This window comes from Phodopus roborovskii, unplaced genomic scaffold (assembly GCF_943737965.1).
Source record: "Phodopus roborovskii unplaced genomic scaffold, PHOROB, whole genome shotgun sequence".
Taxonomy (NCBI): Eukaryota; Metazoa; Chordata; class Mammalia; order Rodentia; family Cricetidae; genus Phodopus; species Phodopus roborovskii.
In genome coordinates, this window is record NW_026126639.1 from 2,116,325 (window position 1) to 2,129,043 (window position 12,719).

General features: G+C 39.7%; 1 protein-coding gene across 16 annotated transcripts in view; it reads right to left on the minus strand.

Moving 5' to 3' along the window:
- The window catches only part of C2cd5 (C2 calcium dependent domain containing 5), an 81,941-nt gene that overhangs the window by 54,009 nt on the left and 15,213 nt on the right, over positions 1-12,719 (minus strand). For 7 of the 16 annotated variants that reach the window (XM_051173408.1, XM_051173410.1, XM_051173404.1 and 4 more), the window contains exons 7-9: positions 10,847-11,045; positions 6,839-6,963; positions 206-291 (exon numbers count right to left, since the gene is read on the minus strand). In XM_051173408.1, the coding sequence (XP_051029365.1) occupies positions 206-291; positions 6,839-6,963; positions 10,847-11,045 (410 nt within the window). Of the gene's footprint in view, positions 1-205; positions 292-1,952; positions 2,139-5,711; positions 5,864-6,838; positions 6,964-10,846; positions 11,046-12,719 lie in introns of all 16 variants that reach the window. The other 9 variants (XM_051173396.1, XM_051173399.1, XM_051173397.1 and 6 more) reach the window with 2 other exon arrangements.

Here is a 12,719-nt window from a genome sequence, read left to right on the forward strand (position 1 = left end):
GATTGAAACACAAAACAAAAAACTTACAGAATTTTTCCAACTAAAAGTATTGGTAAATAAATTACTCTGATTAAATACATTTGATCATTAGGCCTGCATCGTCACAGATATGCTAAAATTAACTCTGGAAGCTTATGGTCACCCAGGAGCACAGAAACACAAGCCACGATAGTGCAAGGGTAGAGAAAGGTTGAGTGACACTCACCCGCTGCTCCAGTGCTGACTGCGTCTGCTGTCGCAGAAGGGCTTTAAAGGGCCCCCCTTCTTTTCCAGCACTGCCACTTCCCATTCCTACAGGACATCAGGACATAAATAACAACCAAGCAACAACTGTACGACAGTAAATTCAATCGCAATCAACTTTAGAAGCACTATGTCAAAATACACGAAAATGACCTACACATTTCACATATTTTGAGATGACAACTCATGCATATATTTTACTCTACTAAGACTTTCTTTAAAGCAAGATATCAAACGTCTGGTCATAGCTAGTCTTAGAATCAACTTATGCTAGTAAGAATGTTAAAGGTAATAAATCTTTGATAATATTCAATATTTAAAATAAGATTTTTAATAAAAATAATCAAAAGAATAACTATTACTATGATAACAATTTAAGCACACCAAAATATCTGATCAACTATAGAAGAGAAACATACTAACTGCTCATTTAAAATACCACAAGAGAGCTAAAGAAAATGGAATCAGCATTCAGAACGAAGTTTACTCTCTGCTGAGGCCCACACTACAACAGTGTGCTCATTCACAAAGATAACACAATTTTTTGAGGAAAAAGAAATCATATACAGGAAAATACATCTCAAATGTGCATCATCAGGGATGGAAGAGTTCATTCCCTTACTCCCAGACGTATTTTTGAGGCTGACTTTACATCTCCTTCCCTGGCATTTGTTGGTGCTGTTGTGTTTGTAGTGCCACAAGGACAATGTGACCCAAGGCTGGCACGGGAATGGAACGGGTGGGCAGCTAGTGCTGCCTGACTCGGGTGAGCCCCGCCCTCCTAAAACTAAGCCGCACACCGTCAAGCTCACTGCAGTGCCTAAAAAAGGAACGCATTCCTGTCTACATTTTTAGCTGTTCTTGGATAAGGAAACAAAGGTTAGCATGTGTGTAGTCCCATTCTGCTCTTTTAAAAATAAATTGTTTTCGTATAGTAGTCTAAACATTTTTAGAGACTATACAATGCTAACTCGAAATAAAACTAAGATCTTTATATGAAGCGCATTAAAAGTCACAAAATAAAAGGTAAGTTTGCAGTGATAAATAAATTACCAGAAAACATAGCAGAATAACTTGATTAATGTAGTGGATAGAAAAAAAATGTATAATAAAAGAATATCACCACAATGAGACTTAAACTGGTTCAAACAGAATAATTTTTTCCTGTTGCCTTATGGGTTAGCAGCCAAAGGCCACCACAGGTGTGATGTGGGTGGGGCAGGCATGGAGCGAAGGCAGCCAGCGAAGCGTCAACCACAGTGCCTGAGTGAGAACCCAGGCACTGACAAGTCACAGTAAACTACAGGAAACATCCACACCCACGTTCTGACACGTAATGCCTTTTTTTTTTTTTTTTGGAGACAGGGTTTCTCTGTAGCTTTGGAGGGTGTCCTGGAACTTGCTCTGAAGACCAGGCTGGCCTCGAACTCACAGAGATCCACCTGCCTCTGCCTCCCGAGTGCTGGGATAAAAGGCGTGAGCCACCAATGCCCAGCAAGACATAATGTCTTAAGTATAGAGTTTAGTGTATACTCATGACTATCCATCAAATACCAACCTCCAATGACATCTTTGTAATTCTGACCAACTGATAGTAAAATAACTTATAGACATATAAAGCACACAATCATTCTTTATGGTATAAGATAATGTTTTCAAAGATGATTTAAAATAAAGGGATTAAAAAAGCTGACATAATGTGATCCTACCAGAAGCAGCCAGGAACAGCTCTTCACTGAAAGAAACACTTTTCCTCAGAACGGGGCTGACAAGGCTAGAGTGATGAGGGGTAAGGCTAGATTCCGAGAGGAGGCGGGACTTAAGGTGAAGGGAACCACAAGAGAGGGGGGTGGAGCTGGGGCACAGGTAGATCCCAGGCCCCTGTGGGTAAGGTGCTGTGGAGGAAAGTAGCAGAGATGCAGATTCAGAGAATCGGAAAATGCAGGAGAAGGAAAGCAATGATGAAGCAAAACACAACAGTCAAATGGGTTTCAAATGCAGACAAATTAACACTAGCCTAAGGACGCCCACCCACCAGAGCCCTCTTGCCAACACAATGCAAACCAAAGATACCTGCTAAATTAACAGAGCCCTTTCAAACTCTAAAGTCATTAAAACATTTTTAAATAACTAGCAAGATTTTTATGCCATTTACCTCACATTTAACTGACTTCTTCAAACACTTAAATTGCCCATCAAATTTTGTTGGCTGATTGTATGTCTAAGAACTTTGTATGGTTGAAAATACCACTTGTTAGTTTTATGATGAGAAACTTATTGCTTTGACCATAAATATGTAAAGTGGTAAAGTTTGGTACCCTCAAATGTTACTAGCTGAGATACTGAAAATTGTTGTTAATGGAATACCCATTAAAAAGTAAAGGGTAAGACATTATTAATGCAAAATGGTTTTTTCTCTATATTTTTGAGATATCAACTAATCCTTTTACTTTTCCTCTAAAAATTTTCAAAACTTAACCTGATCATAGGCAAATTTACAGAGATTTACATACAGACATTAAAAACCCTGTGGACAGTAAGAAACATAGACAGCAACAGACTATCTAAGACCCTAAAATTAACCCCAGATCAAGTGTGTAAGTCCTTGTCATACACCAGTATTCAAAATTTTCACTGCTACTGAGACCTGGGGACATTTTTAAAGTCTCATTCTTCAAAATGTCATCAATTAGATTCTAATAAGGAAAAACTTACAAAATCTAACAGAAAAACAGCATTCATTATAAACAGAAAAATAACTTTCTCGGGCTACCTTTATTACCTCTGCTCTATTTTTGACTTCATGGTTTATAAATAATAAATGAATCCACTATTTATTCCACTATTCCTCAGAAGACTGATTCTAGAATGTAGGAAATTGGAAAGCAGAGAAAGAATGCTATTCTGTCATTTCCTAACTGGTAAGTGGAGTGCCCGTCTGGACCCCTGAAAGGTGGTGAGGGGCTCTCAACAAGGCCAGGAGCCTGCAGGTGCTGATGCACTATAAGCCACTGAGGCCAACGGACACAGGGAAGCACTCAGAGTCAATTACACATAGTACACTGGAACAGCGCTGTTTGTAAATGAGCTTTTAAAAACCAGCACACCAAAGGTCAAGGCTAGTACAGATGATGCCAGTCAGAAAGCTTGAGAGATCTGGTTCTATCACTTGTCTGCAATCTTTCTGTTTGGCCTTTTGCATAAATTAAGAAAAAAAGGCCAAGAAAACACTTTCAAAACTTTATCTATGGTATGAGAAAAAAATAATCCGTAAGTGTACTGAAAAGTAGCCTAGAACACACAGTGAGTAGCCAAAGCCTTACATCTATTGTTAGGAGATCTTACTGTCCATAAGGACACACACCCAGAGTCACAGCTACACTGAACAGCCAGTGAGTGACTGTTTCAGCTCACAAGGCAGAGACCAGCCTCAGCAACCTAACAAACGCATCTAGGGGCTAGGGATGAAGCAGAGGGGAGGGATGCTGGCCCAGAATGCATGGTGTGCTGGGTTTTATCTCCAGTGCCAATAAAGGGCAATAAGAGGAGACAATACTATCCCATCTCTATCTTGTTCTGACATAATGAACATTAAGGCCAGTCTCTTATTCCTTTTTTTTTTTTTTTTTTTTTTTTTTTTTGGCTTTCATTATAATTTGAATGGTTCAATTTTTATGGCACAATGACAGCTAAAATGCCACATTCCAAACCATTCATCACTATGAAATACCTCTGTATTTTCAACTGTTATTCATAATTATATACAGTAAGCCTTCAGCATCTGTAGGGATTGGTGCTAGGACCACCATTATTACAGTTCCTTACACAATGTGGGGTATTATGGGCAAATACCTATGCATGTCTTCCTGTCTACACTGAATCATCTTCACATTGCTTGTGATACCCAATGCAAGAATGGTGCATCATCTGGACAATAATGAAAAGTCTGCCTGCACTGGGGGCAGGTGAAATCTTCTCAAGGATTTCAGACCTGCAGTTGGTTTAATATGGTAAGACTAAGTGTATACTTAGAAATAAAGTAGCTGTCAAAAAAAAAAAAGTGTTGGGGAGGCGTGGTGGGAATGGTAATAAAAACAAAGAAATAGGTGGTTATATTCTGTGACCATAAAAAAAGAAGACAGAAATGAAGTCTGTAATAAATATTGCTTTGGAAGTAAGATTTTGTTTTGATTGTTTTCACAAGATCTGGATCCATTTTTATATTCTTCTACACTAAAATAAAACATTAAAGGTTATTAAAGATAATAAATAAAAAATAATATAAATAAAAACTATTTTAATCAATCTGATAGGAAAACTGCCAGAAATAGTACTTAAAATACTAGAAATAGTAAGTCTGCAAATTTTCAACCTTTCTTTAAAAATTATTCAGATAATTTAATTCTATATTAGAAGGAAGCTAATTTAATCTTTTATCAACTTTTTAATCAAAAAAAACATAAACAAAATCCACAAACCATTCATAATACAAACAGGAGAGGGAAAATTATAAATTTACTAAATTAAAAAATAATGCAGGCTGAGGAAATTTAAAATGCAGTTCCAACCTGGAGAGCAATCCTAGAAAAGCTAAGCACCCTGATTCATGGACTCGGTAACAACAATGATTAAATAGCTAAATGTCACTCACCAAACAAAATAATTCCTCTAAAAATTAATTCTAATAATTGAAAAGACCAGTATTTACACTGTCTTTTTTGGTTGGTTGTTTGGTTGGTTGGTTGGTTTGGTTTTTCCAGACAGGGCTTCTCTGTGTAGCCCTGGCTGTCCCGGAACTCACTCTCCCACCTCTGCCTCCCAAGTGCTGGGATTAAAGGCGTGACCACCACTGACCGGCTACATTATCTTTTATGTTAACACATAAACATGTTACATAGATGTGACCAATGTCATCTATTCCTCTTTTCTTTTTGCTTTCTCTTTTTTCTGCTTTTTTTCAGGTAAACTCAGGACAATACTTTACACTGACCTAACCTGAAGCCAATAAGCAGATGGACAGACATCTTATCTGTACTGCTATATAACCATTCCAGTTCTGAAATGTTTCCATAATAAAAACACAAAACTAAATTCTGAAATAAGAATAAATAAGGAATTAATTAATCATATGCTCAAGAATTGTTTCCAAAAGGCAATTTGATTGCAAACCACTAGGGTGACTACTCAAATGCCTTACGATGGCACTCCTCTGGCCTTGCCTATAAAATGAAGACTGTCAACATCCAAAAATCAATTCGGGACTTGATATCAACAATGATTAAATTAGCTAAAATGTCACTCTCCAAACAATGTCTCTATAAAAACTTAGTTTTAATAACAGAAATGATCAGCATTCATTCACATTCGCGTTTAACTTAAATGCAGAAATAGGAGGAAAGGTTTGTATGGGAAGCTAGTAAACAGAAACCAGTTTAAAGGAAACACGAAGGTGGGTGGAAGTGCCTTACCCGTCTTGGGTGTCAAGCTCAAATCTGTGTCAGAAGAAGAGGACTGTCGGCTGTAGGACTTGGAAGGTGAAAAGGAATAAGTTTGGTTTTTCAGAGGGGTTGAGGGTCCTGATGAGTGAGGATTGGGGTTGGGATCTTCATTGAAGGGACTCCTGCCAGAAGAAGGTGGAGACATATTAAGCAGTCATGTGCCAAAGGGCTTGACAGCTGGCAGCATGATCCAAACGTGAGGAAGGAGCTGGGGTGGGGCCCGCAGCCGTTTCTTAAGTGTGGAGCTGGGAATGAGGCCAGAGGTAATGGACTGCCGTTTCCCCATTCACCATCTCCAGATAAATATTATCTGCATTGAAACAGTTAATAAGCCAAGTGGAAAAGCAAAGAAGCATGAAATGAGAGACTAATGGTGACTAAAATATATATTAAATTAAATGGAAAAAATAAAAAGAGTAAATAAATGACAAAATATTCAAATAAATGTTTTATAAGTTACAAAGAAAATTATGGTCACAAATGGTGTGTGGAAATATCCTTAACTGTCTTCATATTTACACACACAGGCGTCTCCAAAAGAAAAAGCTGTTTCCTTATCCTACGGCATCAGAGTGCCACAGCTAAAAACACAGCAAAGAGGGCAGTAGCTAGAGCCACACAGAGACACTGCGTTTGATGCAAACAGTTGCTTACCTGTTTTCCAATAGCTCTCTTCCACAGAGTGAAACAGACCCTATCGTTTCAAAACCCTACAGACTTTGTACATAAAGAAAATAAGCAAATCAAAGTGTCAAATGTCTGCTTCATTAGAAGCATTATCAATTTCAGTTCTAAACAAACACAGAAATATTCACAGGAATACAATTGGAGGAGTCTCAGAATGCAATCCACAAAATCACAGGGCTCTGAAGAGATCTGTGGAAGAGACTTTGGAAGCTGGAGAAACACCTTTGCTTCCATAGTCAGAGCCTTTGTGTCAACTAAACAGAAGTCCTTTATTGAAGCTAGATTTGGAGTAAGAAAGGGAAGAAGCCAAGCTCTGTGGTACCTGCCTATGCTACCTGCCTGCCTGCCTCTGCAGCCACTCTGCCCGTGGCATGCCTCTCCCCAGCTCTGGAGTCTGAGCAGTCTCGTACCAGTGTAGATGAGAGTGGGAACAGACACAGAGAAGCTCTGAGTAAGTCGTGAGCCAGTAGCAGTGTGAATTGGGCTGTTGTGAGTCGAGCGGCATCCATGGCTTGGAGGATGAACCAGCGGAGACCTGAAGGAATTTGTGGTCAAAGCGGAAGAAAAGAAAACAATACATACAACAGATTGCAAAAGTTATGTTAAGATTATTTTGAAGGAGCTTTTGTTAAGGGAGAAAACTAATCTGTTTAATCCCTAGCATGCAAAAAGTTGAAATTAAAAAAGAACAGCCAATAATTAATGTGTTAGTATAAAAGTATACCTTTAAAGGATCAGATTAATAAATCAAGAACTGTAAATAAGAAAAACAGCAAGTATAATTGTCAATGGAACTAAGAAAGACTACTAAGACTTCAATATTAAGGTTTTTTTAAACGTATTTGTTTTTGTTTTTATCAAAAAAAAAAAAAAAAGGACTTGCTATTATGTTTATGGGAGGAAAACACCCATAAAATTGAAAGTGTCATGTTCTTTTAAACTAAGATATGATACCTTTCTATGAAGAAAGTTACTTAAGAACACATAAGAACTGTCAGTCGGAAGAGAAAATGAGGGAAGGGACTACATTTGAATAGGCACAGGTCAGCTTTTAACATACAACATGCACTGAATAAAAACAGGGTAATCTAGGACAGCAAGGGAACAGGGCTTTCAAACTCAGACTATGACTAACATAAAGTCTAAAATGTGCTTAGTATGACTGTCACATTAACCCTCTTAGAGGTGGTCTGTTTTTATATACACATCTGAGTTCTTTTCTCCCCTAAAGTGAAAAAGGGCCTTAGAATTCTTCAACTTGGAAAGTCTATCTACAACACATTTCTGTGCACACAAGAAATCACATGTAAGGCCCTTAGATAGCTTTCTAGTATACTGTTAAACCAAAGTTCAAACATACCGGAGCACTACCAAGATGTATTCTCAGAGTTCTACCAGCCTCATTGTGTGAAAGTTTGCCCCAAAATTACACATTTCCACTGTGAAGTCCATTCCATCCATTCTAATCTTTCACTCATTTAGGTAACCTATTAAATCCAATCTGTTTCCTTTTTACCAAATTCCAATCTAAAACTATCAGTGTTATATAATAACCAAAGACTAGTAATACTAATCTAAATCATAACATCTTTTAAAATATCACCCAAACTGATGCCTTAATTCAAATACAGTATAGCCAGTTGAAACACAGCAGCCTACATCCCAAGGGGCTTTCTAAACATGGCCTACATTGTAAGATCCCTTCCAAAGACCCTAATAATGCATAGTATAACAAGTCACTCTAGTGTCACAATTTAAAGTAAATGGCTGTGAGAGAAAAGAAAGAGAAACAACTCTTCTCCGGTTTACTGAGGTCTCTTCATGAACGCACATAAAACATGGCCCTGTGGTTTCCCTTTCCAAGACTCCACCAAGTAAAACACTTTTTTCACTCAAAACCCCAGTGCACATATGACTTCAGAGATGTACCTGCAGAAGCCAGGGCTTATGAGGTGTAGATAAAACTACATGGTGGCAATGGACAGACTCAGGGTATGTAGGTAGGTAGGTAGGTAGGCAGGCAGGCAGGTATGTATGTATGTATGTATGTATGTATGTATGTATGTATGTATGTATTTTGAGGCAGAATCTTACCAAGTAGCCCAGACTGGCCTCCAACTTGAGAGCCTCCTGCCTCAACCTTCTAAACATTGAGATTACTGGCCTGTATCACGGTAAGTGGCTTCAAGAAGCAAGCCTTTAATTAAATTTGGTGTGGAGGGGGACAGGGTCTGAATCTATGTGCATCTAACTCTACCTGTATCAGCTAAGTTCACACTCTCATTTTTATTATAGTATCGTAAACACATCCAGGGTCTCATGCTTGTTAAGCAAACACTCTACATACTACTGAGCAACATTCCCAGCCTTAGGACACATTTTTAATGGAATATAAAGCAAACTGAGGTTACAACTTTTTAAATAATTTCATTTGTAAATACGTTCCCAAATAAAATTTGTTACTACTGTGCTAAATCTTGTGATCAGAATTTAATCCAAATCACTAAAGATCATCAAAGGAGGGGACTAAAAAAGTATATGCTCAAGATAAAGAAAAATTCATTTCTCAAAAAGATCATAGGAAAGAAACTTCTTTGAGGAGTGGGATTGTTTCCATTTACCTTCAGTGGACTAATGCTGAACGAGGAAATGGGTTAGATTCTCCATCTATAGAGTTTGACCCCTCATGATCTAAACTGGGAAGAAGTCAGCAGAGTACAGCCTGCCATCTGTTTTGTAAAGGAAGCATTACAGGAACACAGAAGCACTGCTAGTTCATATGCTGCTGGAGCTACATCAGTAGAGTAATACATAGTAGCATCAGCAAAAGGTAAATTATCCACTGTCCTACCTAGGCACATAGTTTCCCAACCCTTAAGGTAGATTTATCTCTACATCACTGGTCCTTGCGGAATTACTAATGGCTCCAGCATGGAACAAGTGTTACTTCACTTCTATGGAGTTGTTCCAATTACATGTTCACAGCATCTTTGGTCCCCAACAATACTTCCAACATAATCATTACAACAGAAAAAGAAATCGCCATTCAAACATTCTCCATTGACAATTCAGAATAGCATATATGTGAAGTACTTGAAAACATGGGCATCTCAGATTATAGAATATTTAAGAGACTTCACCAGGAGCACTTCTAACCTAAAAACCTTCCAATTGAAATGCTCCAAATCCCAAAGCTGTTGAGGAATGATATCTAAAGTATTTCCTATTTCATACTTTCAGATTAAGGATACCCAAGCTACCCAGCCCCCAGCCATGCTCAAAAATCTTCCTTTGATACAAGTGAAAAAACACAGGCCAAGTAGAGATGAGCTTTGCAAGGTGTGCTGACTAGTTTTATGTTGACACAAACTATGGTCATTTGAGAGAAGGGGCCTCAACTGAGAAAATGCCTCCATAAGACCGGGCTGTAGGCAAGCCAATAGATCATTTTCTTAGTGATTTATGAGGGACAGCCCAGCCCACTGTGGCCCTAGGTTCTACAAGAAAACAGGCCTAAGAAGCCATGAGGAACAAGCCAGCAAGCAGCTCTCCTCCATGTCCCTGCCCTGTTAGAGCTTTTGTCCTGACTTCCTTCAGTAATGACCAGTGATGTGGGAGTGTCAACAAAATAATCCTTTCTTCACCAAGTGGCTTTGGTCATAGTGTTTCATCACAGCCAAGGTAAGCCTGACCAGGGCACTAGGCACAGCGCTTCCAAGCAATGTGTAAGTCTAAATTCCTTTAGATCACAGACTGGGATTTCTTATGGTTCTGGTGGTTATTGTTGTGGTTTTTCTTTTTTCTGGTACTGAGCAGGAGAGTGCATTATGTTTTTGTTGTATTTTATAAAGACAGTCTACACTGTCAGTGTCTAAAATTTACTACCTGGCCTTTCAAACAAGTTTGCTTAAGGGGGAACAGCACTGGGCACCTCCATCCATCCCAGCTCTTACAAAGCTAAAGATAGCTTGAACCCAAGAATTTTGGGTCAGCCTGGGCAACAAAGTGAGAACTGATCTCAAAAGCAGGAAGAGAGAGAGCGAGAGAGAGGGAGAGGGAGGGAAGAAGGAAGGAGAGGAGGATGGTGCACCTTGCCTGGACCACTATACAATGAGGCCTGCCGGCTATAGACACCAGAGCCTGAGAACCTCATACAAGACCGTCTGTAGTCGTCTTTACACACTGCAAACAGTGTAGCCTCATTTAAGCATCTCCTAGAAAGGAAAGCAAATTCCACACAGGACATGAATACTCGTTTTATGCTTTAGATAGACATATAAGGATCTTGAGTAGTTTAAGAAAAATCACACAAGTAAAAACTGTATGTTGAACACTGCTACCAAAATATGAGAACAAATGAAACTTCCAGGTAAAGGATGAAAACCTCCATGAGGACGGTTTCACTGATTCATACTTACTCCTTCATTTCTTTGGATGGGGAATTACATGCAGGAAGAAATGTGGCTGGGCTACTTAATTTGTCCAGAGTACACGCTGTTCCTATGGCTCGTACCACTAACCCAGACTCGCCTTCCAGGTCAAAACACTGCAGGTACCCAACAACTGCATTCCCTCTCATCTCAAGTACTTTCAAGCCAATCTTCCTCTGCAGCTCACCTACGGAAACAAAGAAGCTCACGTTTAGCTTCATATCTCTGTATTATATACTGGTTTGGGGTTTGGGGGTTTTTTGAGGCAGGGTTTCTCTCTGTAGCTTTTAGAGCCTATCCTGGAACTTACTCTGCAGACCAGGTAGACCTAGAATTCATAGAGATCCCGCTTACCTCTTCTTCCCGGGTACTGGGGTTAAAGGTGTATGCCACCACTGCCCAGCATAGTATATCCTTCTTCTTAAAAGAAAGATATAAGAACAGCAATATGAAAACAAAGCAAACAAAAGCTTAAAAATCATGGATTCTCAGAATTTGAGGGGAATGAAAGGGTTATCTGGCCCAGGCTCACTTTTAGGAGGTAAGATGCTACTGGTCAGAAGACAAGGCATGTTAAGTAAATGCTCACTCGCTCATTCATGTGCCTGACTGAAAACACAGTCTTAGGTTCTGAACTGTGCTGGCATTCTTTTCCTCTCCAAGGTATTACACACTTGGATGAGCAAGAAAGATGTACTCCAAATCTAGGGGACGGAGAGGAAATTCAATGACTCAAGTCAAGCTGTGCAAACACCAGGACCTGAGTTCAGATATGGTAGGAGAGAAATGCTCCTAAGAGCTGTCTTCTGACATTCATAGTATGGCACATGCGCACGCGCGTGTGCGTGCACGTGCACGCGCACACACACACACACACACACACACACATGAAAATATTTTTTTTAAAATCTCAAATATAACAGCACCCTGCTGTCATCCAAACAGTGTGAAGTGCTGGCTGGAGAGTGCCTGGGACTTGCTGGCCAGTCACTCTAGACAACTGGTGAGCTCCAGGTTCAGTGAGAGACCCTGCCTCAAAAAACATAAGGTGAGAGCAGGGTGTTGGCGGCTCACGCCCTTTAGTCCCAGCATTCAGGAGACAGAGGCAGGCGGATCTCTGTGAGTTCCAGGCCAACCTGGTCTACAGAGCGAGTCCAGGATAGGCTCTAAAGCAATACAGAGATACCCCGTCTCAAAAAACAAAAAACAAACAAACAACCAAAGCATAACATGGAGAGCAATCAAAGAAAAAACCCAGATGTCAACCTCTGACCCACACATGCACATACATATATAGGCAGCCACACACACACATGCACATATACACTCACACAAACACAGAAACAAGCTCCAGATCTACTCCAGACAAGAGGAGGGCAAGAGGGCTTGCACACTGGGTTTTCTAGAAAGGACTGTGCAGGAAACATTGAACAGACAAAGACAGCAGAACTGAAGGGTGTGTGTCTCCAGATGATGCTCTCTCGTCAAAGCTCCTTCCAGAGCCTGCCATCTGCCCCTTTACATTCACCACTGACACAGTGTCCTCTGCTACCTAGTTAAGAGGGATTCTAGGGTCCAGAGAAACAGCTGGATCAGTAAAGAATTTATACTGCAATAATGAGGACCTGAGTTCAATCCCCAGAAGCCACATTAAAAAGAAGAGGAAGACAAGGAGGTGGCTTATATTTGTAATCAGAACACTGAGGAAGTTGATTCCTGGAGATCAACTAGTCTGCCAAACTAGCCTGTGAGCTCCAGACCAATGCAAGACCCAGACTCAAGAAACTTTTTCCTTTTAAATAGACAGTGCCTGAGGAAAACCTGAAGTTGTTCTCTGGCTTCCAGAGCCATGCACACACCG